A 27,862-nucleotide genomic window follows, 5' to 3' on the forward strand; every position below is an offset into this window, starting at 1 on the left:
CTTCTCTCCTCTGTGACAGCAAACTGAATATCTTTGAGTTGTGGACAAAACGAGACATTTGAGGACGTCATCTCGGGCTTTGGGGAAACACTGATCCACGTTTTTCAACATTTTCTGACATTTAACAGACCAAACAACTGATCGATTAATCAAGCAAATAATCGGCAGATTAATCGATTACGAAACTAATCGCTAGTTGCAGCCCTAGCTCCCATACTTATCGCCTGCACAACACAACACGACACAACAAATCAGAGTGCTGATGCAGCGCGGATCCAAGTGCACAATTCAAAGCCGATCAGAATTTCCTTGAGATTCATGTCATGGATTTAAAGTGGACAGTAATAAGCGAGCCAATCCAATTAGCATGAGTGAGTCAGTGAGCGGCTGAGCGTCCCTGCACAGTCTGTAATTTTTTAGGGTTTGGGTTGGGTTGAGCTCTCGCTCACGTGGACTTCAAAGTGCTCCCCCAGCGCTACAGCGACGCTGTCTCATCATATATTCACATTTTTTATACACATGCAATGAAACAATGACTTATACAACACAAGATGTGAGCAGCTGCTTACAGAAATTCTTATGCCAACATATACTGAACACACACACACGTTTACTGTCCCATCTCTGTGTTACCCCATACCCCGTCATCAATAAAACATGAACATATAGTCACATGCACAGTTGTTTTCATCCTGAATTGGTTTTATCCATGTTTGTTTAGCAGTTTGTTTAAACATTCTTTCTACATAATGTCTGTTGTATTTCTTATTCCTATATAACAATGCATGTCTTTACTGTCCCTGTTAGATAATTAAATAAACAAACCAATTTTGATAAATAGTTGCTGGCATTTATAGTAAATGCATGACTGTCTATACTGTGTCACTGAAGAAAAAAAAGGGAGTGAAAACATTCCCTTCTCCAATTCAATTCTAGTGACATTTAAGTATTCCCTATGTTTCTGGTGGGTCCAAAGTCCCCTGACCACCTGGGAGGGTCCCTGGTCCCCACTCTGTTAAAACACAGACACACACACACACACACTGAGCAGACATCTGCAGAGCTCCTACGTGAATGAGCATAAATTGCTAAACATCGTAGCACTGGCATGACTCGATCAAACCATCCAACTAAGTAGCACAGACCTGCATAGAGGACGCCAGCAGCATCACTCACCCCCAGAGGACCGACGACACACAGACAGACAGACAGACAGATAAGAGGCAGACAGAGAGACAGACAGAGAGACACAGAGACAGAGAGATTGGTAATTGCTCTGCACAGTCAGCGCAAAAGCCCTACAGTGCAACCTCTGCAGTGGTCTGTCTCTCTCTTCTCTCTCTCTCTCTCTCTCTCTCTCTCTCTCTCTCTCTCTCTCTCTTTCTCTCTCTCTCTCTCTCTCTCTCTCTCTCTCTCTCTCTCTCTCTCTCTCTCTCTCCATATCCCTCTCTTTCTCTCTCTCTCTTTCTCCATCTCTCTCTGTCTCTCTCAGTCGTGATCACCCAAGCTGTGCGACAAAGCCTGGTCTCCCCCTGTCGCGCGTTAACAAATTCTGCATGTCTGTGTGGGCACAGCAGGTGTCACATTACCTTTGGTTTTTGCGTTTCACTGCTGCATCTCCGTCTGTCCTGTCTGCATTTCCTCTCCCTTCTCCCTCTTTTCCACTGCAGCCGGCTTCCATCTGCCCCACTTCTCAATGCTCGCTCGTGCCTCGATCTCGCTCTACCCCCTCACTTTCTCTTATCCCCCGGGGAGTATGTGTGCGAGTGCAGTCAGCGACGGTGTGACATCACTCCAGGATTTCCTCCACTGTCTTTCCCTTCGCCATCTTAAACTGCTCTGCAGTCCTTCCCCATCAATCATTCATTCGACATGCTCTAGTTTTTTTTAATCACGCCCTTCTTTCAACTCCTTCGGCTGTAAACGTACTTCCCAACCGCATTTTGTCCTTACTTGCCGTTTTGTATCTTTGTCTCCCTTTAGCTCATCCTTTCCCTGCCTTCTCCCTTTTCTCCTTCAACATCCCCTTCTTCTCCCTCCTTTCCACTTTCTTTCACCATCTTAGTGGGATGCTGATGCTCAGAAGGGCATGTGGAGCTCATCTTGAAACTCTTTAACACAGCACGTTTATTAATCCCGGCAACAAACACACACCCAGTCACGAGTCGACTGCACACACACATGCTGCACACAGATGCGGCAGGCAGGCCCACTGTAATCTCATTTATGACTATGGTAGACGTTAAGCCATCCCAGGCACCCAGTGAAGCGTTTCAAGGCGTTGCTAAAAATAGCCGCGTGCTCTCCTCTGGGCGCTGTTCTCCTGCCGACCTCCTCCCCTTCCTTGTTTCTTATTATAGCAACACCCGGGGAGAGGAGAGACATTTATAGAAAAGGACAGGGCACTACTAGCTCTCTCGCTGTCTGTTTTCATCCTCACTGCTCATTATTATACTCGTGTTCATTTTCCCTTCCACCTCCCACGCACACGCTCATCCGGCTCAGCTGCTCATTCTTTTTCCCAAAGCAAGCATCCATTCACAGCAACATCACTTGTTTTTTTTCCCCCAATACATGTGCCAAGATAAGGAGAATGTGACAAAAAAAATATAAGAAGCAATGTTGGGATATGTATTAAAATATCATCAAAATAATAGGACTGATGTTTTCAGATGTACAATATGCTAGGAGGTCTTTATCCTTAAAGGGCAAATCCTGTTTTTCTTGTAAATCCTGATGGATCTCCAGCTGATTGCATAACAGCTTTGAGTGCTGTCCGCTGACTGCACTCTAGTGTTCATTAAAAAACACAAGTGCCTGCTATAAATATACAATTCATGGGACTCAATGGGACAACTATGTCATTTCAGAACACTTGCTCAAGAGACCTTAAATCATCTCAGATACTTTGTTTAGCGCTGAAATGAACAGGACTCTGTCAATCAGAAATAAAGTTCAGCACGAGACTGAATCAATCTCAGCGCTGGACTGAACTCTGACCTTCACAGGGGGCACTTCATATTTGAGTATCACAAAAAAAGGAAGAGGAATGTTGATGATGATGTTTATTAAAGGCATAGTTCAACATTTTGGGAAATGTCCACTTTCCTGCCCAGAGTTAATTGAGCAGATTGATACCACTGTCGTATTTTTCCGTTAAAGAAACACGCTGACTTATTGGGACTTTAGCTTATTCACCGTAACCCCCAGAGTTAGATAAGTCCATACATACCCTTCTCATCTCCGTGTGCGTTGTAGCTCTTTCCGCCGGTAGCTTAGCCTAGCACAGATCCTGGAGGTAATTGGTTCCAACTAGCCTACTGCTCCGAATAAGTGACAAAATAACGCCAACATGTTCCTATTTACATGTTTTGATTTGTATAGTCACAGTGTGTACCTGCTACTTCTGTTACTTGGGCGGAGTGATATGCTTGCACCTGAGAAGCACCGGACAGAGAGTAGAAATGCTTCACTTTTCTGAGGATATAGTTCCCAGTTTATATACAGTTAGAAGATGGCTGTGTCTCATGTGACCTCGTTATTTGTACACACTGTGACTATACAAATCACAACATGTAAATAGGAACATGTTGGCGTTATTTTGTCACTTATTCGGAGCAGTAGGTTAGTTGGAACCGATTACCTTCAGGATCCGTGCTAGGCTAAGCTACCGGTGGAGCCGTCGGAAAGAACTACAATGCTCACGGAGAAGGGTATGTATCGACTTGTCTAACTCTGGGGGTTACGGTGAATAAGCTAAAGTCCCAATAAGTTGGCGTATTCCTTTAAATGTGCAGTTACATTAAGTAGCTGGTTAGCTTAGCTTAGCTGAAAGACTGGAAACAGGGGGAAACAGCTAGCCTGGCTCAGCCCGCCTATCGGAGCGTTATGCACAGGACTATTTTTTGTAACTAGCCCTGGCCCAGAAATAATCGCCACATAAAATAATGTTGAATTGTCGTTTTTTTACACTTCACTTTTTGTAGGGATTAAACAAACAAGGATGTATTTGTTAATCAGAGAGATTTAGGGCTGCGGGTGGGTGGATTTTGTTACCTTCAGACAGAGCCAGGGTCCTTTTGCCCCGTTTTCAGTCTTCATGCTAAGCTAAGCTAACTGGCTACTGGCTCTATAGCTTCATATTTGACGGACAGACATGAGACTGATATTGATCTTATAATTAGGGCTGCCCCCTCTTAGTTGATTAGTCGACTAATTGGTCATTTTGGTCTTAGTCGACTAAGATTTCTTTAGTCCATAAGCCATTTTTTAACCCTCCTGTTGTCCTCGGGGTCAAACTTGAACCGTTTTTCAAAGTTTCTACACAAAAAATATGTTTCTTTTAACCAAATTGCCCAAAAAAAACCAATATGGTTGGTTCAATACAAAATTCTTCGCAATATCATTGAGTTACGGATGTTATTTTTTATTTTACAGCATTTGGAGAAAAAAAAAGGTTTAAAAACCATTTCCTGACTAAACTCTGACAAAAGTCTTCCTCAGATTTTAACTTTGTTGTCAAAATATTTCATAATTTCTGCTTTTTAACTCAAAATGAGGTATAAAATGATATAAATGAGGTTTATTTTCTCTATATAAAAATAATTGTAAAACTTGTGGTAATAAGTCGGTTTAAGGAGTGAATATACTGGTGGTAGCTGTGGGGAAAGCGCAGAAAACGTTGAATAAAGCAAGAAAAAAATATTAAAGAAACATCAAAAAAATAGGGCTGTCAATCGATTAAAAAAATTTATCTAATTAATTACATACTCTGTAATTAATTAATCAAAATTAATCGCATACATAATTAACGGTGCCTGAACCGATACTTTTTAAGAAAGTAAAAAAAGAAAAGAAAAACAAAGGGTACTAACCAACAGTTGGTGACATTAAAGAACGGCTTGTTTATTGCTAAGGCCATATGGTCAAAATTAAATGATTTAATAATAATGTATAACAATAACAATAACTTATTTCACTAGTAAATTGCTGTTGAACGACAAAAACAACCACCAGGTGGGAAAAGGACATTTACAATAGCTTCAAATGCACCACAAGGCTGTAGTTTACCAGTTTCATTGAACGCACCGTCTGTGTTGTTTTTCCGACAGCTAAAACACAGTCAAACTTTACACCGTTTAGCGTTAGCTGTCAGCATTTTAACCGTTTTTAATCCGGCGACTAGCTAGCGGTAGGCTAACGTTAGCTGCTGTCGAGTATAGTGTTAACTAGCTAGCGGTAGGCTAACGTTAGCTGCTGTTGAGTATAGTGTTAACTAGCGTCACGTGCAGCGGTGTTTGTGTTGTCTGTATCGTCTGTTTCAGAGCATCAGCGAGAAGTGCAGACATATCAGTGGCACCAGATTTCGGTAGCCAGGGTTGGCAGGAAGAAGATTTTTAATTAAGTAAATGTTCCAGTTAATGATCCAGGCAGCACATTCTCGTCTCCCTCCTTCATTTAACAGTCCAATGGTGGCTAGAACGGCTGGAATGGATTAATCTGCGTTATTTTTTTTTAACGCGTTATTTTTTCTCAGATTAATTAATCGAAATTAACGTGTTATTTTGACAGCCCTAAAAAAATATTTAAAAAAAAAAAACAAGAGTTGCTTTTTCGATGCTGAATGACTTATTTCCAAGAAACTTATGAGCACATCTGTGGTAAACACAAGATTGAAAGGCATGATTCTTTGTGGAGAAACTCAGTTTTACAAATCTGTCGATTAAATCAACTAATCGACTGGCTGACAAAATCATATGAGCGTTAGAATTTCTCTCCGCCCGAAAAGAGTTCACCATTTTGTATTTCCCAAAATGGTGAACTGTTCCTTGTAGCTGTCACTAGAAAACTAACCCACACATACAACAACAATAAAGAAAGTCTCATCTTCATAACAACTTGATGTTAGTGTGGCTCTACACTCTCATTGCTTAACACGCGCCTCTGCCTGTGGTCTCCGCACTGAAACCCAGCGTGTGTATGTGTGTGTGTGTGTGTGTGTGTGTGTGTGTGTGTGTGGGTGGGTGTGTGTGTGTGTGTGTGTGTGTGTGTGTGTGTGTGTGTGTGTGTGCGTGTGTGTGTGTGTGTGTGTGTGTGTGTGTGTGCACTCACTGTGAAGCTGTTGTTGACATTCTTTGTGCTGGACTCTGCAACGCTGGCATCCGATAGGTCGACCTCGTCAAAGATAAGAGACTGCAGAAAAGAGGAGGTGTGGGGAGGAAGAGAGAAAAGAGGGAAGTCCCGAGAGGAGAACAGAGAGAAAGAGGGCGCAAAAGAGAACAAGAGAATGAGCCATTGTCAATATTTTCAACGGAGGGTTGAACTTAGCTTATTGTAAGTTATGCTATAGGGTATGAGAAAAATGTCTTGTAATGGCCACAGAATAACAGGCCTAAAATGAACAGGTACTACATGGAAACTACTGCAAAATCATGAAAGAGCAGCATTTGGAATTACAGAAATTATGATCTGATATCATATACGTAACTAACAATCTTAAAGCTACATGCTTTATATAATGCAAGACTTCCCAAATGCTTCTAATGGCTGGAAAATGGCACATTATGAGTGTGATCTTTTATATCCTGTAATGTAGTAAAAATAGCCGAGGATCTGAATCACCCGTGTAAAGGAGGGCATTACGTTATGGTTAAAATTAGCCTAGTTCGAAACCGTTCCCTCATTCACTCACTCACTATTTTCTACATAGTGTTTATAAAATAGTGAACTATATAGGGAACCACTAAACATGATCACTCACTGAAAGTATCGTCGCATCAGTCGATGCGCCGGTTATTTGTGTGACGGAGGCGGGCACGCCAAGCCTCATGTAAACAAGCGGAACCAACGGAGTGCTCCGGTGAATAGCAACACGTTGTATTGATGTTACATTTCCACTGTTTAAAAACCAAAGCACGCTCCATTTTTCCTTTTCAGTTTCCGCGGGTCCTTCTGCTTCTTCTTCTCCTCCGGGAAAACGCGCCCGCGTTGCATTGTGGTATACGGAAGTAAAATGTAGGGTACATCATATGTACACTCAAATTAGCTGTGCGTTGGGGGTATTTTATAGTGGATTATATAGTGAATGAAATTTACCGCGGAGAATTCGAACACCACTACAAAATGGCAAAAACATTATAAAGTGCACTCTTTCCATGATAGGGAACGGTTTTGAACACAGCTCCAGTCTATATCCACGACGTTCAACTTCTGGGATTGCTCAGTTGCCGCCGGAAATTCCGTTGGATAGCTCTCTTTTCGCCCGGGTGTCCGTCCCCTTCCTCTTTCTTTGTGTTGGCGTTCTAACCTCCGGTGGATTTCTGAGGACTATGGTTAACTGCTCCTCAGATCTCTGCAGGGTAAATCCAGACAGCTAGCTAGACTATCTGTCCAATCTGAGTTTTCTGTTGCACGACTAAAACAACTTTTGAACGTACACATGTTCCACCAAAACAAGTTCCTTCATGAGGCTATTTTCCAGCGGCACCGTGGCTCCGTCAGAAGCTTAGCGCCGCCCAAGACGATTGTGATTGGTCTAAAGAAATGCCAATAAACCAGAGCACGTTTTTCTCCCATCCCAGAATGCTGTGTGGACTACCCCAGACCTTCCTCCGCAGCGCTGTGGAGGAAGGTCTAGCAAAGTGAGACCACGGTTAAACAAATCTAAACTTGGTAGGGCTTTCTCGATCTTGGAAAAAAAGACAATTATTTTGGTCAATATTGAAGTCACGATTATTTAACACGATTACTTGCTGACTTTTGGAAAGATGTTGCAATTCAAACTGTCAAAAAACAGTGAAACAGTTCAACAAATCAACAGTGAAAACACCTTCAACTGAAATTTCTTTCTCGTTAAACTTTTTGAATTCCCCTTAAAATAAATAATATCAAAAATATGTTCAAATGTTGGCTGAGTGCACAAGACAAAATAAGAGTTTACTTGCAAAATGTAATGTGCAAAATAATTGGGTTTTTGTTATGGTTAGGAGCCAAAATCAAAATCACAATCAGAATTTGATTAATTGCACAGCCCTAAAACTTGGTAGACCATTTTGGTAGCTTATTTCTTCTGATGGGGATATGGAAACTAAAACTTGCCTCATAAGAAGCATTGTCATCCTGTAAGCCACTGTCATTAACCCCTTCAGACCTAAATACTTTCTACTCACAAAAAAGATTTCTCTAGCTCATATCCCAATTTAAAATTAGGCTAAAAATATCAAATGTCTCCTACAATAAAATGTTTTTTTTACAGATGATTTAGGGCCAATAAGAGTTCTGATGTCACCTAAACAGACTTTCCTGCAACCTGAAGAGCATGTACGCTGGTCATGTTTGCCATTAGAGCACAAAGACAGTCTGCAAATAAATCATGTTTTCATTTCTCTTAAAAGACAACGTTTCGATTCACACAATCTCCCTCTACTTTGTGCCCTGCAGTTCAGCATGTCAGCAGTTATTTTCCCTGGATGTTTGCACACTTGGTCCAGCTTTTCTGCATGTTTGCCATTCGACCATCTCAGAAAACACTCATATGGGTTCAGAGGTTGACTGACTTCATTTGAAGGCATTTCATCTTCTTCTAATGAAACCTCAGCTGCGACATCAAGCATTTGTCATCACCTAAGAAACCAGCCTGATACTCCGTAAGTGATATTTCCTTTTAATTTATAATTTGAAATGCAGAAGAAAAAAAAATCAGAGATGTGGGCAGTAATTCAGCAGCCTGGGACCAGGCTAACGAGCCTCCATCTTCTATGTCCGTACTTCCATGAAGTCAGAGAGAAAATATGCACGTCCTATACCTCGCCTCTGACTCTGTTCAAATATTTATATTACATCTGAAATTTTATGTCACAGTTTGTGCCTTTTGCAGAAAATGTTTATGTCTAAGTTTACAAACTAACTCTAGATATACGTATATTTTTTAGTTTTTTTTCCCTTTATTTAGAACTGCTGAAGAGAGACAGGAAATGGGAGCGAGAGAGGGGGATGACATGCAGCAAAGGGCCTCAAATCGGATTTGAACCCAGGCCGCTGGCAAGGACTGAGCCTACATGGGGCGTACGCTCTACCAGGTGAGCAAGAGGCCACCCCAAGTTTAGAAACTAACTCTGTCCTAACAGAATTCTCCTCCTCATCCCCTAAATCAAATACTCATGATAGAAATGGTTTGTGCTACCTTTATAATGCATTAAAATAATACAAATAATCAGCCTCCTGTCTATTCTAGACCTGATGTCCATTAGGATGGACATAACATTTTGATAAAATTCAGAATATAGTGCATTTAGCACGTTAATATTACATCCATTTCAAGACTCTAAGGTCTGCATAGACAGAAATTAATATTCAAAAAGGTAAACTTCCTGTTTTGTCTGCCATGCTTGTCTTCTGTCATGCCTTACTAAAGTTTCATTGGCTGAAATCAAATAACAATTGACGTCTGTTGCAGTGGATGGTATGAATGGGTTAATAAAGTGTGGAGAAAAAAAACTGAGAACGTTCTGGTCAAGAACAAAGAGTCCAGTGTGTCTGGCCCTATGAAGGATAACTCAGTTTGTTCCATCTGCCAGGAAATGCACTTCACCACAACACAGCTCCACTATAAATCAACACTGTTGTGAGGATTTCCCTCCTGAGTTTCCTTTGTTTTCACTCTGTACTTAAATGAGAATAGTGTGAACACCGAGACGGTGAATGTCGATATGTTTTATTGAATTTCTATGTGGTGGAGGAGACGGAGCCAACTCTATGCACTATAGCCAGCAGACAGAGAGCGAGGAGAGCCAGAACAGGAACGTGATATCCTAACAGAGCTGTGATGCGTAAGACACGCCGCTGAGCTCTTAAAGGGCCACAGGCCAAAAACCGATGCCGTCAAAGGAATGCCCTCTGACTCTGTGTGTGGGCGTGTGTGTGTGTGTGTGTGTGTGTGTGTGTGTGTGTGTGTGTGTGTGTGTGTGTGTGTGTGTGTGTGTGTGTGTGTGTGTGTTTGTGTGGGAGGAGTGAGCTGCTGCAGCTGTCACAGGGAATGCCCAGTTCATGACGCTCTCCCCAGGCCTGGCTGGAGAGGGACATCAGTCAACACTTACTGTGTGTGTGTGTGTGTGTGTGTGTGTGTGTGTGTGTGTGTGTGTGTGTGTGTGTGTGTGTGTGTGTGTGTGTATATGTGTGTGTATGTTTGTGTGTGTGAGTGTGTGTGTGTGTGTGTGTGTGTGTGTGTGCGCGCGCATATTTTTATACTATGTGAGGACACACACACTCATCTGTCTTGAGGGAAGCTGTAATGAAAGCTGACAGTGAATGGTGGACAAAGTCAAGCGTCCGGACCCTCTCTTACCCAAAGATCCAGAGCTTAGCTCGGCGGCTACATCTCAGCGACTTCAACGAGACTGCTACCTTCTTTAATTCCTCTCTCCTATCCTTCCTTTTGACACCAGGCCTCGTGGCTATAAAATGTTGTTTTACTCTTTCTACTGCCTGTTTAAACTGTTAAGGGAGCAGAATCCAGAAATTCTACCCGTGACTTTTAACTTTTAATCAAGAAGGAGAGGAGAACGAGAGTAGCTTCCAGGACAAACTGCAGCGCTGAGATGCAGCCTCCCTGATGAATCAATGAGGAGGTCAGGCTTTCTAAGCGCAGGGCAGCACAGCCAGCCAGGCCACCTTGAAGACACCAGACACTTATATATAGAGGTTAAGGTCCATGTCTGGCCATGACGGAGAGAACTCACTCACTTATAATGTTCCAGTCGTATATATGACTCATCCTTATCACAACACGCTACCAAGAAAACAACATATTACTTCACTGATTTTTTTTTCATTCTTCCAGCATGGCCAGCAAGAGACTTTAAAGCTACAGGGCAGAGCAAGCAACACACAGTGTAGAACAATTAAAAGCCACTGTTAGTTTAGGATAATCCAGGTGTGGTCTTACAGTCTGTACACATGTGTTTTGCTAGCCTACCTGCGGTTATATCCATATTATATACAGTGCATTCAAGTTCTTATGGTGAAAGTTCTGGACAATTTGTTCATCTCAGCCAAAAAGTTGGGATGCTTGGAATTGTTTTTGTAAGTTATTTTCATGAATTTTCTCAATTCATCCAAAAATGTCTGTTTATTTTTGCTTTAATAATAATTCAAACATTTACATGTTAAGATACCAACGTCACTTGACCCAGTCACTCCATAAGGCATGAATGCAGCACTATCATGTATAGGTGAGTGGTTAAGTAGGGAATGGTTAGGCTGCCGCGAGGGCCTGGCCCCTGGCCCCTTGGCCCCTGGCTGTGCTGTGCTGACCCGAATTCTCACTAGGCCTTCCTCAGATCCGCTGGCACCCAGAGGTGGTGGGGAGTGCCGTGCGCCCGTCCAGCACACAGACAGAACTCGCCAGCACACGCGACTCCTGGACACTCTGCGCAGCGCCCGCTCCTGCCAGCGTGCCAGGGCACTGCCAGACTAGTGCGCGTGCACACACACACACACGCATATACACACACACACACACACACAGGTTCAAATCCAGGAAGGTTAGAGTAGAAGCAAAGGGAAAGAGATGTCAACAAGTGTCAAAAGTTAAAGTCAAAAATGTAACAGCTCAGGTGGGAAAGGAAGAAAATGATGACATAATGTGGTAAATCAATTTAAGTGATTAAAGAAGGGAAATAATCTATATCAGAAAGTAGAGGGAGCTAGTGTGCAGAAGATGTATTACATAAATATGTGAACATAGAGTGAGCCAATAGAAGCTAATAGGTTAGGTTAGCTTAGCTTAGCTTAGCATAAAGACTAAAAACAGGGGGAAACGGTTAGCCTGGCTCTGTCCAAAGGTAACACAATATGCCTACCAGCACCTCACTAATTAACACGTTATATCACTGGGTCTGGACCAGTTGCTAGGCAACCAGCAGACGCTCCAGGAAGTTACTGATTCTGGCTGAGAGAAACTGATGTTTTTTTATGCTCTGGCTTTTTTTTTTTAAAGAAATAAACAAACAAGAAATAAACAAACAAGACATAAACAAACAAGAAGTTAGTTGTGTGGCCGGGTTGGCTCAGTGGGTAGAGCAGGCGCACATATACTGAGAGGTTTATGCCTCGACGCAGAGGTCCAGGATTCGAATAAAAATTAATCTTAAAAAAATTTATAAAAAAATAACGTTAGTTTAAAGTGCTTTAGAGGTGCTGGGAGGGGGATTGTGTGATCTTTGGACCAAACCAGGCTAGCTGTTTCCCCCTGTTTCCAGTCTTTGTGCTAAGCTAAGCTAAGTGGTATCAACCTCATCTTGACTCTCGGCAAAAAAACAGTCCTTGTCTCCAGACACTAAAGAAAGTAATTTGTGGGCTGTGGGGGACAGAAATTGAAAATCAGAACACTGAAAGGGCAGCTTGAGCTTTTTCATCGAAACTAAGTCAATTTATAGACAGAAGACTTGAGAGCATTTACCACCTGTGGCTACTCATGTATGTGTGTTGCACGAGGACACACTGGGTAAGCTTACCTTGGCATCTTTGGCGTAGTAGAGAGTTCGGCCTCTCAGTTTGAAGTAACGCTTTTTCCATCTTTGGAACGAGCTGGTCTGTTTCAGCAGCAATCCCTCCTTTATACTCGTCTGGAGGGACACAAGACACAATCGAAAAATAAAAAAAATAAACAGTTTTATGGTATCAGAGATCACAAAATAACAGAAAGCTTCAATCTTTCTCACAGACACTGAATCTCACTCTCAGATGCAGAGCACCCTCTTGTATTTATCTACAGGAAACTGTCTAGATAAAAAGTGTGTACTTTTTATGCGTGTGTGTGGGTGGGTGGGGAGGGGGGGGAGAATCTGAGCACCAATTTTATGCATGGGAGACAAGGAGTAGGCCAAAGAGTGTAAAAGAATGGAAACCCATTACACACACACTATCCCTCAATTCTCTGAAGAGCTATAAAAACACATCACTCTCACTCAACCCCTTCCCCTAGGCCGGGGGGGGGGAGGGACGGGGACGGACGGACGTAGAAGGAGAGAGAGAAAGTAAAGAGAAAGAGAGAGAAAAAGGGCATCCCATTGACTGCTTCTGCTACCTCGGCCGTCTGAGCAACTCGACTAAACACAAATATGTCTTTGACCATGCAAGTTTGACGTTCTAAAAACAGACCACACATAATCACTTCATGAATGTTCCACATATCGGGAACATTTCATGGTGATTTTGACAGCAAGGCAGAGGAGGAGGAGGAGGAAAAATATGCAGTATACCATAGGGTAAGAGACAGAGATGATAAGGTTAAGAGGGAACAGATGGGAGAGTGGAAATGGATTTGAAATTTATTTAAAACCCTAAAAGAATGACGGAAAGACAGAAAGAGAAACAAGATATCCCCGTCTCCTATATAGTGTGTGTATGTGTGTGTGTATGTGCGTGTGTGTGTGTGTGTGTGTGTGTGTGTGTGTGTGTGTGTGTGTGTGTGTGTGTCACATTAAGTCAAACCATCTACACAGTACACACACTCATCATCATTACAACCACCATCATCTTGCACACATCAACACACACAAACACACACTGTGGGCATACAGAGCAAATACAGCGAGGCATGGTGCAGTGGACATGGAAACAATAAAACACACACAAACACACACACACACACACACACACACACACACACACACACACACACATATATATGTAGAGGCTATTTATAGCAAAGGAAGGCTGCTCTCAAAGGGGAGAATTACAAAAGCTGACATCCTGCCCACCAGCTGTGTCAACTTAAACACTGCTGCAGAGTACAGGCTCACTGTGGATACTAACTACACACGCACACACTTTTTTTTACTTATCTGAAATGTTTCAAAAAGTAAAAAAAAACAATAACACAGCCCCCAGCCACACAGTAAGAGCCTCACAGGAACAGGCAAAGAGCCGCATACGGCTCAAGAGCCACAGGTTCGCCACCCCTGCACTATAGAGGCAAGAGGGAAAATGGGTTCTTGTCATTTTGGTGCAGTGATCCTTATGAGGATGCTGTGTTGCACTTTCATAAAGTCAAAATCAAAGCAACAGAAGGTCGAGGTATAGTCCCTAGTAAGCTCCAAAAATAGGGGTGTGCAAAAAAATCGATTCGTATTCGAATCTCGATTCAAGCTCTACCGATTCAAAATCAATTCATAGAATTCCAAAAATCGATTCATATTTAAAAAAAAAATAAATAAATAAAATTGTATGTCTACTGCAATCACATGATAGATAGATAGATTGATAGATACTTTATTGGTCCCAGTAGCTTACAGACATCACACACAACATACACATACATCATAACAGGATGTTAAAATAACAAATAACAAACAAATCCACAATAATATGGACAATAAAAGATACTAAATAAACTAAATAAAAAATCCACATGAATGTACTAAGGGATGTATAAGATATATATATATATACACACATGGGAAAAGTAACTACATTTACATACTGTGAATCGTTTTTTTAATGGAGAATCGTTTTCGAATCGAAAATCGATATTGAATTGAATCGTGAGCCTAAAAATTGGAATCGAATCGAATTGTGACATTTTCTGAATCGTACACCCCTATCCAAAAACACTGGATCCTACACTTCCCATAATGCAACTTGATAGTATTTTTAATAAGACTCTTTCACCCCAATTTGTAACACACACCTTCTGTTAAACAATGTGTAGTCAAGCGGGGATTATTTAAATCATGTCCCTTCGGTCATTTTCTTAGACTTTAAAATCTCTCTTTAAAGCCAGAGAAAATGTTATACTATAACTGTTTTCACAATTTGAGTGCCCCTTTAAAAGGTGACACACAGAGGGCCCTTGACAGAATTCAAGTGTGGTCCATCTTAAAAAGGACCACTTTAAGTTCACTATGATGAAGGAATCACGATTCAAAATGAGGACTGTATCAATACAAATCTTCCCGTAAAGTCTGTTTGGACAGAGATGATGACTGAGGGGAACAAACACAACAGGAAGAGGACACACTGCAAATTCTCTGTCTACCTACGTTCACTCCCTGCTTCCCTTTCCGTAGGTACGGCCTGAAGACCAAATTCCTGCAGTGGATTAAGGTGAAATACCTAAATGTTGACTACCCTATATGGACTGAGCTGCTTTAGCGCAACTACAATCAAAGTGGGACTGAAATGCAGCGGCAAGGCAGATGAAGTCATCATTTAAACATGTTGCACTACCGCAGAATGCTGAAGGTTAAAGAGTGCGTTCAGAGATATCCTAAGCAGTTTGAACAGAACTGCTATTTAAGAAACACTGGGCTGCAGTGTTGTAGTCAGCACGGCCTAAACCGAGACCAAGTCATCACCAAGACCAGAGTGTATTCAGACCGAGGCAAGACCAAGACTGTGAGTGGTCGGGGAGTCAAGACCAAGACCAAGTGAAAATGCTAACCATAGGCACTCCTCAAATTGATCTGAAAGATCCACATTCCCTAAAAAAAAACACCCACAGAAAACAAATTAAGATTCTGAGAATTCATGAGATATGCCTTGATAAAATAATCAAAAGGCAGTTGTGGTCTTGACCGGTCTTGAAATAAAACCCCCGAGTCCTCTTTATCTGAGACCGAGACAAGATTGACAACATGACATTGTGACTTCGCGTAAACATACACGCCCACTTTCTTAAGCCAAGCGGCGTGTTATCTGTATCTGTATCAATTCACGTCAATTCACAGCCAATCGCAAGGTAATGTAAGTCAATGGAAGCCAAACGGCGTTGATAAACACGCTAAAAAAGCGAGTAGGCATCTTGATAACGGTCAATTCCGAGACGAGACCTTCAAAAAGTGGTCTTGAGACCGATATCGAGAACAAGACCGATCTCGAGTACTACAACATTGCTGGGCAGAGTTGTTAATGGTTCTTCCCTAAACATGCAAACACATGCACGCTCACGTGAACATGTACACATCTTGTAAACTGTACGATCAGCAGCTTGGACGGCTGATCCAACTGGAAGAGGGGAACGCACAGCAATGAAAGCAAAGAATTAATGAACACCTCATGACTGATTGAGGCAAACAACTGGAACTGGAACTGTGCTGCGTACTGTAAGCTGGGAAGTTGCGTTGTTACACAGAAGAGTATGAGCTGTACTAGTATTCACAATATATAGTTTTATCTTGAGGAAAACACACTGTTACCACCCACAGTGTACAGTGGTTGCTTTGTGTTTCATGACAGAAATTTCTCGCAGCCTTGTTTGGAAAGACAAGGCAGTCAAGCTTTTAATAGCCGGAGATTTTGTCTTGGAGCGAAGCGTCTGAAGCGAAAGTTTCAGACTCTGAGCCACAAAAGTCACAACATAAAGTACAACTTAAATCCTCTCTGCCCATCCAGAGCAGCAGCAGTGACTTTGCTCTAGTTGGATGTTCTATTTTCTATTTTGTCCCTCCTTGGCCTCCATAGTTCCTTTCCTTGTCTTCATCTCCTTCCTGTTGCCAAGTAGGCCAGAAGTGATCTATAAATAGTCCTTCGGCTTTGCCTCTGTGCACTGCTCCTCACTTCTGCTAAATTGTGAGACACAGAGCGAGTCCTGTGCCAGAGAGAAATGAGTAACCTGAGCGCCTTGTACCTTACACCCACACTCTGCCTGACCACTGACAGAGTGACACACACATAACTCTAAGCCGCGCGCACACACACACCCACACACACACACACACACACACACACACACACACACACACACATACACACAGACACACAGGCTTATACAATGGACAAAGGCAGTTCAAATGAGTCCAGCAGCTGTGGTTGGTGGATAAGAGCAGAGCAGGAGTTCCCTGAAAGGCTAAATGAAGAGAGCAGAGCGGGCCGACGTCCTGTCTTTGACGATACCCAGACAAACAGCCAGTCAAGCAACTTACCTACAAAGCTTGTTCATGGAGGACCTCACCATCTATGAACCTAAGCTAGGGCTAACTAGAGTCACCAATAGACTCCCTTATACCAGCTTCTCTCTCTTACTTTATAGCTCCTTCAGAGCACTGTGACTTAAACCAATTACCAATCCCTTCTGGGCCTCACTGAGGTTTCTATCTAATTAATCTGATCAAAATGCTTGACTTTCCACCTCCTTTTCTGGTTAGCTTAATTGTTTTATAAGTGTTCAAACGCAAAGGTTAAAGATTCTTAAAATGGCAAGCCTCAGAGAGGTACAGAGGTGCTAATATAGTCCTAAATATTGAAGGCTGTGAGTTGCAGTGATCCACTTCACATATCACCACCCTTGAGATCAAATCCAATCATGGTTGAAGTTGCTACAAACCCTAAATCATTCTGTCAAGTGGGAACATGAATAGGGCTGCATCTAATGACTATTTTCATTATCTACGAATCTGTTGTATATCTTCTCGATCAAGTCAATTAATCATTTCGTCTAAAACATCAGAAAATTGGGAAAATTGTCAATCCCATTGTCCGGAAATTCAAGGTGCCATCTTCAAATGTCTTTTTGTTGTTGTTGAAAAACACATAATCAGTTTACACTGCTATGAAACAGTCTCTGATAGACTAAGTCACAGTGTCTTTAGATGCTCTTAACTATCCTGAATGATTGTGAAAACTTTGTTTTTGTTGAAGCTCAAACGGGAACTTATTCATCATCTTCTGTATCATGTGTGCTCACTAGGTACTAAATCTGTCCTCTGTGTACGGATGTTTATAGCTTACTCACTTTAATGCGCACAAAAACTGAAGTGTGTTGTTTTATGGGAGGGTTAAGTTCCCATTTCTTGAGTCTTGTGGTCACCGTGAGTTTGTCAAGCCACCGGCGGAGACTCCAACAAGTCACAGTATGGATTAAACAAACAAGGTAAGCTGATAGGTGGAGCTGAGGGCGTAGGTTTGGTTTCAACATTAGGACACACACACACACACACACACACACACACACATTATAACCGGTGCACTGGGGGTCATCCCCTAGAAAAGTTTCCGCGTCAAACACCCATTTCCTGCATTTTAAGAAACAAATCTGTAAAATAACAGAAAAAGGTTCTGGCAGGTCCTTACCTGAACTTCGCACCGTATTAAAAAAACAAAATTATGTGTGTAGATACAGTTAAAATACTGAACATTTACTGTTAGGCCTAAATAAAATCCTCTAATACAAAGCTGCTCAGTTAGTAAGCTTCTGAAAACATCTGAAAAAGCGTCACAAAGGTCGAAAAAAAACCTCTCTCTCAAAACCAATCATACTTTTTGAGGGGGACAAATCTACATCTTCTAACTAGACATATCCCCTGCATCCCCCATGAAATCTATGCCTATGGGTGGAGCGAGGCTAGCTTTTTCCTCCGGTTTCCAGTCTTTCTGCTAAGATAACTGGCTGCAGCCTCATATTGGAACGGACAGATATGAGAGCAAGAGAGCAAATAAGCATATTTTCCAAAATGGGGTAACTCAAAGACTCACAGCTATGGAATGATAACCAGCCTGAGGTAGAGGCATCAGAGCCTTGGCCATCAAAAGCTCTATATCCCAAATATAAGGCCTCCACTAATGCTGCTGCTGAGGGAGGGAGCTTATTGGCGCTTCTTCCCTGTCGGGCCTAAGAGAAAGACGTATCTCTCATCTCTCTCTGCCAATATTCAACTTCTTCTAAGTCTGGATCAACGGAAGTACATTGCAGTAAAAAGAAGAGCAAGACACGTCTTGCCAGAAGAAAACCTATCCCTGTCTGGCAATTTCAACTCATGACTGATAGGACTAAATTGCAGCGACTGTAATTGGTCGGTCCATGAAGACTGCTTACTTATCTGTTCTTAGTTTTCAGGGGATGCTGACTGGCTGCTGAGAAAGGTCCCCTGTCTTTGGAATCATTCCTTGCAGTTAGGCTCTGTTATACCTCCATTACTGACTCATTTGTCATTTGTCCGTGAGACTGAAGTGCCTGTGGAGGCAGAACAATCAAGTCTTATAGAAAGACAGACCAGTGCTGAATCTCTCCATTTCTCTCTCCATTTTTCTCCCACGGTTCCCATCTCCTGTAGCTGTCTCGGCATAGTGTCCTCTCTGTTGGGTGTAATTGTAACTCTGTACCCTTCCTCCAACTCCCACTACATGCTAAAATGTCCCCATGGTGATGGGAAAATTACAATCCAGTAGTTGTGAGGGGCGGTAATTCCCCTGTTTGTGATCTCCTTTGTGCAACTGGACCACATATACGAGTAGTTATACATGTGTCGAGCGGGTACAGGCCAGGGGGATGTTAAGCGATGTCGTTGAGGCCAGCAATGTACAAACAATTAGCTTAATTGGATTCAGCTACAGATTTGGACAGAAAAGGACACAACTTTATATTGCTTCAGTGCCACATTATGGAACATCATTATGTAGTTACTATTTCTGCAAGCTAGAGTATGAGAGATACAGACCGACTGACAAGGCAATAGGTGAGACCATTGCAGCACATTTAGAAGTAGAGATCCCCCTATCATCATGTGGCAAATGTTCCTGTTTAAGTATAGTCTCAGAAAGGAGAAGCAAGTGTTGTGAACATGTTTCTCCTGCTTATGCTTACCTATCAGAGTGTCTTCTATGTAGAAATATAAGCAATATAAATAAATGAGCAGACATCAGCATGTGGATATTGTGTAATCTACCCAAAGCTGCCATTGTGGCAGATCTCTTTTGCAAAAGAGTATTTCAAAAGACTTTCCTGGGTAAATAACGTTTAAATAAACACAAACAAATATCCACCAACTGAGTCAATCCAAAGCTGATCCCAAGAGTATTTATCCAAAAAGTCTGCATGCTTCCCATAAATATAAGTCACAGTGTGTCACTTCTTCCAATACATGGGAAACATGGACCCAAGATGAATATCCGTGACAATGTCTCATCTAAATCCCACCTACTTCAGCACCTATCTGATCTGGATTATTCTACATGCATGCAGTGTTTTCTCTACCATTATAAGACTCAGGCTCAGCACCCAACCCATTTTGGGCACCACCTAAGCCAAATGAATGTTACTAAATGACTAATAATGATTGTAGATGGTCCCCAGCAAGTTTTGTCATTAAGCTTTTTTTTTTTTTTTTTTTAAGATATTTTTTTGGCCATTTTTAGGCCTTTATTCAACAGGGCAGCTGAAGACATGAAAGGGGAGAGAGAGAGGGGGAATGACATGCAGCAAAGGGCCGCAGGACGGAGTCGAACCCGGGCCCACTGCATCGAGGAGTAAACCTCTATATATGGGCGCCCACTCCACCAACTGAGCTATCCGGGCACCTATCTTTAAGCTTTTTAATTGTTATTTATGTATATCTGCTCTACCTTTTGAAACATTTTAGACACAAATATGGTACTAAGAATGGTCCAAAATTATGTGAAATTGCATTTTTTGTTTTTTTTACATAAAGTTTTCTTGAGGAAGGACCCCTGATTCCTTCGCCAAATATGAGCACCTAAGTCTTCCATAAAGGCAAAACACTAATAATGCTGCAACTGTGTATGTCAGGCTTGCAGAGTTTTCCCATTCCACAGCAACAGCAACAGCAACAGCAACAGCAACAGCAACAGCAACAGCAGCAGCAGCAGCGGGCTCCGGTATGCCATTAGCTCTGCTTTCAATCACAGAGCTACAGTATTAGTCACAAGTTTATAAGCCCTCCTCAGCTGCAACAGCACACCCTGAAAAGACAGAGAGGGGGCTGACAGTGGAGATGACAGGAGAGAAGAGACTATTAAAAGACTGTTACTCAACCGCACATGTTTGAGCAATACCTAGTCTGATTCTACAACGTGTTTCATTTGTTTTTATTGTAATTAACGGCTGAAATGGACTTATGACAACAAGTGTAGCGCATTCACGACATGAGAAAGGAAGAGAGAAATGACGGTGTTTGGTGCCCAAGTGATAGAGTATCAAATTCCCTCTATGTGCGGTCAAATCCCATTACTTTCTGTCTGACAAGAGAAGAACGTCCAATGATACCCAATATCTCTTCTCTGCTTCAGCCACAACAACAACTAACCACAGCTGCCAATATATTGATTTGCCACGATGGGTTTATAAGTGGCTATCAACAATGAAAGGTTGGCTGCAAATAGCCGTAATTATTTCAGCTGCATTGTGTACTTTACCTGCCAGAGAAAGAGACACAAAGGACAGCAACAGAGTTCACTTCTGTCAGGAGTTAAAGGTCCCATGGCATGAAAAGATCACTTTATGAGGTTTTTTAACATTAATATGAGTTCCCCCAGCCTGCCTATGGTCCCCCAGTGGCTAGAAATGGTGATAGGTGTAAACCGAGCCCTGGGTATCCTGCTCTGCCTTTGAGAAAATGAAAGCTCAGATGGGCCAATCTGGAATCTTCCCTTTATGATGTCATACAGGGAAAGGTAACCTTCCCTTTGGCCCGCCCATGAGAAAGAGAGAGACATCATGGCTTGCAAACGAGCGAAGCATGGCAGTTGGTCAAGGCCATGGTCATAAGCAAACATAATCCATTAATTTGTCAAATACATACAATTTCAAATGTGCCATGTGGTGAGTTAGCCAGCTAGCAAGTTGGAAAGGTACTTTAAAATTTGAGCCGAAAATGTGGGCTGCGTGCAAACTTAAGGTTTAAAGTGAACAACTCATGTATAAAATAAATGTTTTACAATAAAGAATTAATAGAAATAGAAAAATCATTATAAAAATATAGTCACTCTAGAAAATAGAATCAAAACTTACATGTGCATGTAATCTATAATTTATTATGTATTAAGTTAAGGTACTTGTATTTGTTGGTGCATGCAGAGGGTTGTCATTTTACTGAATTCTTATTTAATGGGATGCTAAATGATCTGTACATGTGATGGAAGAGTGCTGATGAACACAGTGCAGGTTACAAATCAACTTAATGGGCAGACTTTTAATCAAAACATACAATAAGCATTGCTTTTTAAGCATTGTATTTGTTTATTATTAAAAGCTGTGGGTTTTTTTATATTGACTTTGTGCAAACATTCCCAAATTCCTGAATTGTTCTGACCCTCTGTAACCCTAATCTTGATATTCATAAACAAAGCATGCCTATTTCTGCCCAATTTCACTGTGATTCTCCATGCAGGAGTTTATGAGTAAATGACCAGCCCTAATTGGCAATTTGTATCAAATTTTTCTTATGGAAAAAAGGCTTTTTTAAATATTTAATAGTATCAACATGTTGAAATTTTTTCCGAAATTGAAACTAAATGGAAAAACAGAGAGAACATATAGGATAAGATCTAATGTGCACCTTCAACCTAACCAGCTGTCATATAGGCAGCATTGCCATGGAGTCGGCCAATAAGCGGATGAAAGATGTGGTTGTCTGTGGCAACCAAAGAACCAGAGAGATAGTGGACGGAGAGGGATGGACATAGACAACGTGATGGCCAAGCGTACACATGCATGTGCGCACGCACGCACACACACACACACACACACACACACACACACACACGTCTAAGCAAACAACCCAGTGGAACAACACTCAGTGAGTCAGTGCCTGCATGGTCCATTAGTAACTATCAGCACACACACACTGACAGAAAAAAAACCACCGACCCACACGACAACAACTCTGAGACCTTTGTTAACACAATGTCAACGTGCTGAACACACTGACACAATTACAGCAGAAGTGCTTCATACTATTATGATAGCAGCATGAACTAATGTGACATGTAGCCTTGCCGTATATAGTTCGGCAGGACAGATTAAGTTTATCTGGGTTATCTGCCAGCTGACGCATTTAGCATCCCTTTAGTATGCATACATTAGTGTAGTCAGTGTGTACACCATGACTCATATCAACCTGATTTTCATCCACTTTTAAAACTCCTGCTGTAACTTCAGAGGCAACGGGTGAGTAAGGAATCACTGCACGCATGGAAAAATCAACTTACAATAAAAACACTCACAGTGATCAGTGCTGAATCTGTGTTTACACTTGCACTTGTATATTATATCACCCTTTAGACTGGCTCTTGATTGAGTACCACATAATAATGCAGGGTTTCCCCTACTATTATAAGGCTTTAGGTGCAGCACTCAAGCTATTTTAGGCACCTCCTAAGCAGAATGAATGTAAAAATAATGTGAGCATCAAAACTAACGGAATGGCTTTTCTCAGACATAATGATTGTAGTCGGTCCCCCAGTGGACTTTTTTTTTTAGCAAGTTTTGTCTTTAAGCTTTTTGAGTGTTATTTATGTATCGTCTGCTCTAGCATTTCCAACATTTTAGGCACAGATATGGTAATAATAATGGTCCAAAATGATGTTAAAATTTCATTTTTATATTGAAAAAGTAACATTTTCTTGAGAAAGGACCCCTAAACCCACAGCGAAATACATGCAACTTAGTCTTCCATAAAGTGAAAACACTGATAATGCTGTAACTGTTAACTGACAGAAAATCTAAACAACTTTGTCAAACATTTGTTGGTTTTAGCTTTCTTAAATAGGAGAATTTCCTTGCTTTTCTCTTCCACCTTACCAAACTGAGCATCTTTGAGTTTTTTAAACGTTGGTCAGACAAACAAAAAACTATTATTCACATCAGGCTCCAGTAACTTCTGATGGGCATTTCACATATTTGTTCTCATTTTGCAGACAAAACTGTTAATAAAATGATTGGAAAAGTGATGATGAATAAAAAAAAAAGATAAAGTTAGTTGCAGCTGTGCAACATATCCTCTAGGTAGCACTACACTCACTGGTGGGTGAATTTGCATATGAAAGGTACGGCCAGACATTCCTGTGCCCCAAGTCTCTAAATATACCTCCATGCTGAATAATGTAGATGGGGTGCAGTGGGGCAGTCAATAATTAAGTGGATCTACGGGTGAGGGAGGATGGCACTCATTAACAGTGTAGTAGATAAGTGGGTCAAATAAGCTCAGATATCAGAGGTAGCTCATCATCCTCTTACTTGCATGTCAAACGCAGGGATGCAGCAGACGTTTAGGCTACCTGTGTTTTATTTGTGAAACATTATTTATTATTTAAGCTGAATTCAATCTCCATTTCATATATATATATACGTTACATGCTGTCATGTCAAACTGACATTACAGTTACGTTACATAAAGAGAGCGGAAAATATATGTTCATTCAATGTGTTTTCTTAAAATAAATCAAATGTAGCTTTACTGAGGTGTTACTACTTTGTAGGTACATGCTACACGGATCAAAGTGCAACAGGTTTAAGCAAGTTTTTGCGAAATTGTGAGATCAGATCTGTTTTTATGTCATTCCAATTAATGTGTAAAAATAGATAAAGTCGAGGGCTATTTTTTTAGTCTGCAAGAGCTCTGTCTTGTCCTATAAGCCTAAAGCAGTAAAGACCACCTGGCTTCACTACCAGTCAACATTAGGTCCTATACCTACAGCAAATACAGAGCTCCAAATTCAAGCATCCATATTCAGTAATCCAGAGAAAGAGACAGAGGGGTCTTACCTTGCTCCTGATCTGTCCTGAGGTGGACACTTTCCGGGTGAGTTTCTGGGGGCCTTCCTGCTCTGCTTCGCTGTCAGAGGACTCGTCCGCAGCACCGGAGCCAGCGACAGCCCCCACCACATGGGCATGGATCCCCGCCGCGGACACCGGGCCTTTCTCCGGCTCCTGTCGAGGGGAGAGATAAACCCAATTGGGGTTAGCCTTCGGCCGTTCCGCCGCTCCCTTCCTCTCCCGGAGGCAAGAGCTGCTCAGCGGCTGGGAAGCGTCTCTCCTCGCTGTCATCTCTCACCGTCTCTCTCTGTTATAAAGACGGCTGTGTTTTCCGGAGAGTGTGTGGGCTGGTAAACGCACAGGGGATGTAGCATGTCGCGGGCAAAGTGGGGATGGGCTCCACGGCATAGCATATAAAACCCCCCCTTTAGTCCCTGCTCTGATGGTTATGGCTCCAGCCAGCACGGGCAGTCCAGAGTGAGGCTAGAGCCCGCCTCATCCACTCCGTTAACCGGGGGGACATGTCCGTGGCATGGCAGACCCTAGCGGCTGTTTTACACTAAACACTGCATCGGAGCAGTGCCACCAAAATAGAATTGATTGAAATAGATTTCAAAAAGAAATCTAACCACTCTGACCCCCCCCTCTAAATCCACTGTGATGCTTAATTGCCTAACTTTATTTTAATTAGGCTAACCGCTTAAAAAAAAACATCACAACAAATCAATAAAAAGCTGCATTCAGGGGGGTAATCAGAATGATATATCATTATTAGACACAGTGATGCTGTAGTCCTCAAAAATGTTGCATTGCTCTCATTATAATCTTTTTTTCCTTTTCTGTTAAGTGATACAGATATAACCTAAATCCATACTGAGCTGCAAACTGGATTTGTTTCACAAAAAATATCTAAATGTAATTTTGCCCAAGATCTTATTGTATCTGTGTCTAGATGCAACTGAGCGACTAAACTCTTATGACATGAGTTAGAAAAAATATAATGTCCATACAATGGGCAAGACGAAATGATTAGGAAATGGGCAGGGTTGCCTACAATACTATCTGAAACGTGAAAATCTCCCCTCGATGTAGAGAAATGTAGAGTTGGAAGAGAAGAGAAGAGAAGAGAAGAGAAGAGAAGAGAAGAGAAGAGAAGAGAAGAGAAGAGAAGAGAGCCTACTCTTGCATCCACGTATCGTCCACAAACTCCAAGGAATCGAAATACTCTGTCAATTTAAAGTCATGTACGTACAGATTACCGAAACACTGTCAATGATTTTGACTTTGTTTCTACCATAACCAACACTTAACAACATTAAGACAATCTACAATCAAAAAAACTAACGGTTTTAAGAACGGCAGTCCACTATAATAGGATACAAATCAAATCACTGCAAAAGAAGGAAAGGAACACACGCATCACAAACACTATTCAAGAGAATGAAGGAGGTTTCCGAAGAGTCTGAAACGGTCACACACTCGTAATTGGACATCTTAACACACACAATACGATGTCTAATTGTTTGTTTTCTTTTTGTTTGAGGGAAAGTGAGCTTTCTCGAGTGATAAAGGCTACTAACCAGTTCCTCCCAGGCAGGGCTGCGGGTGTAATGGTAGACATCCTCCATAGTCCCGCACCTCTCTCTCTCTCTCTCTCTCTCTCTCTCTCTCTCTCTTTCTCTGTCTCTGTCTCTGTCCGCTCCGGGGAGAAGAAAAAGAATCAGGGAAAGGTGTAGGGATTCACAACCTGCCTCGCCGCCTTTACTCCACTCATATGCGGACTGAAAAGGTGGGATTTATTTCGCCTTGTCGTCCCTCTCTCCACCACGCCGCCACACCGCCACTCTCTCCTCCCGCGTGCTCTTTCCTCCCACCTCCGTTGTGCGCGAGGGCCGAGCGAGCCTATCAGCGCTGCACGTGAAATAAGTCAAACCCGCTTAAACGCACAACTCAGACAGTGAGAGGCTACCTTCTTATATACATACTGTCTATGGAGGCTACTGTAGGTGTATGGGTGCCATTTACATGACGTCATCGATTTAGGGATTGCCTTCAATTGCTAATCCAATATCTGAGATCAAAGATTTCCCCCAAATTCCTCAATTTCCCCCATTTCATTCGATTTAAATACGGTCTTTTTTTAGTCTGTGTCTTCACTGAACTCTTCCCTTGAACTTAAAAGCTAACTAATAAGCTATTTATTAGATATTTTTGACCAAATACCTCGATATCGATACGATATTGTAGTGTTGTCTAATGGTGCTTTCACAAAATATTTACACAATGGGATTTGTGATAAATAATTATGAGTAATGTGGATATAATGACTAAGTGGGTAAAGGCAAATAACAGAACAGCTACAACAGTCTGGTAAGTTCAGAAAATGACATCACTTTAAATGCAGCCTTTAAAACCAGGAAAAGACAACACTTATGTCATATCACGATATTACGATATCCAAAATCTAAGACAATATCTAGTCTCATATCACGATATCGATATAATATCGATATATTGCACAGCTCTACTATTTACTAATTTGGCCACTTATTATTGAGTGTTTATGTGACTGTAAATTATACATTTCTGTCATTTTGTATTTCTGCTTGGTCTTGAAACTTTGAAGAATTATGCAATCTTTGTTTTTATCTTTTATATCCTTTTTCTTTTCTTTTTTTAATGTATGCCTATTTATATTTAATAGGGGAGGTATCATCATAAGCCAATTTTGGCTTCTTACTTTTCCTGCACAATGTTCAATTTCCTTTTCAATGGTCTTACAATTTTTCTGGCTTTTTAAAATATAGACATACTGTATGTGCATGCAAATGAACTAAACTAAACGGTAGTTGCTTTTTTTGTAAAGCAACTCTTGCAACACCAATGTTTTTATTTAATTTTATTTTTAACGCATAATGGATGCACTGGAAGCAGGCTTAGCGACAGAGAGAAACAGATAGGTGGGCTATGGTAATAGAAAAAAAACAATCTTAGTCATATAAAATATAAATATAAAGATGAACATCCTCTTGAAGAGAGAACTGTTTTACCATAGCCTTTGAGATTGTAAAAATACCTGAAAATGTAGGGCTGATTTTAGTGTTAGAAAAAATACATTGACAAATAGTGTCATTATTATCAAAATTATGTCATTCTAAGTGTTCTTCTTACCTAAATAAAGTAACTGTGTTTATATTACTATATTAATATTTTATGTACCATTCACCATACCTCAATGTAATAATGTTGTAATTAGGGCTGCACGATATAAGGAAAATATCTAATTGCGATTACTTTGACTGATATTGCGATATGGTTCACGATATTGGAGGGAATGAATGTTTTTGTATCATTATTGTCATTTTCATTGAAAAT

General features: G+C 41.4%; 1 protein-coding gene across 9 annotated transcripts in view; it reads right to left on the reverse strand.

Annotated features, from left to right (window-relative positions):
- dgkh (diacylglycerol kinase, eta) overlaps positions 1 to 26,384 on the reverse strand; it is an 80,985-nt gene extending 54,601 nt beyond the window's left edge. For 2 of the 9 annotated variants that reach the window (XM_031296038.2, XM_036004204.1), the window contains exons 1-4: positions 24,497 to 25,035; positions 12,513 to 12,623; positions 11,311 to 11,469; positions 6,112 to 6,192 (exon numbers count right to left, since the gene is read on the reverse strand). In XM_031296038.2, coding sequence (XP_031151898.1) covers positions 6,112 to 6,192; positions 11,311 to 11,469; positions 12,513 to 12,623; positions 24,497 to 24,778 — 633 coding nt within the window. In that variant the 5' untranslated portion in view covers positions 24,779 to 25,035. Of the gene's footprint in view, positions 1 to 1,589; positions 1,873 to 6,111; positions 6,193 to 11,310; positions 11,470 to 12,512; positions 12,624 to 24,496; positions 25,037 to 26,067 lie in introns of those variants that run through there. The other 7 variants (XM_031295793.2, XM_036004205.1, XM_031295708.2 and 4 more) reach the window with 7 other exon arrangements.
- Between the last annotated feature and the right edge of the window lie 1,478 nt (positions 26,385 to 27,862).

This window comes from Sander lucioperca, chromosome 8 (assembly GCF_008315115.2).
Source record: "Sander lucioperca isolate FBNREF2018 chromosome 8, SLUC_FBN_1.2, whole genome shotgun sequence".
Lineage (NCBI taxonomy): Eukaryota > Metazoa > Chordata > Actinopteri > Perciformes > Percidae > Sander > Sander lucioperca.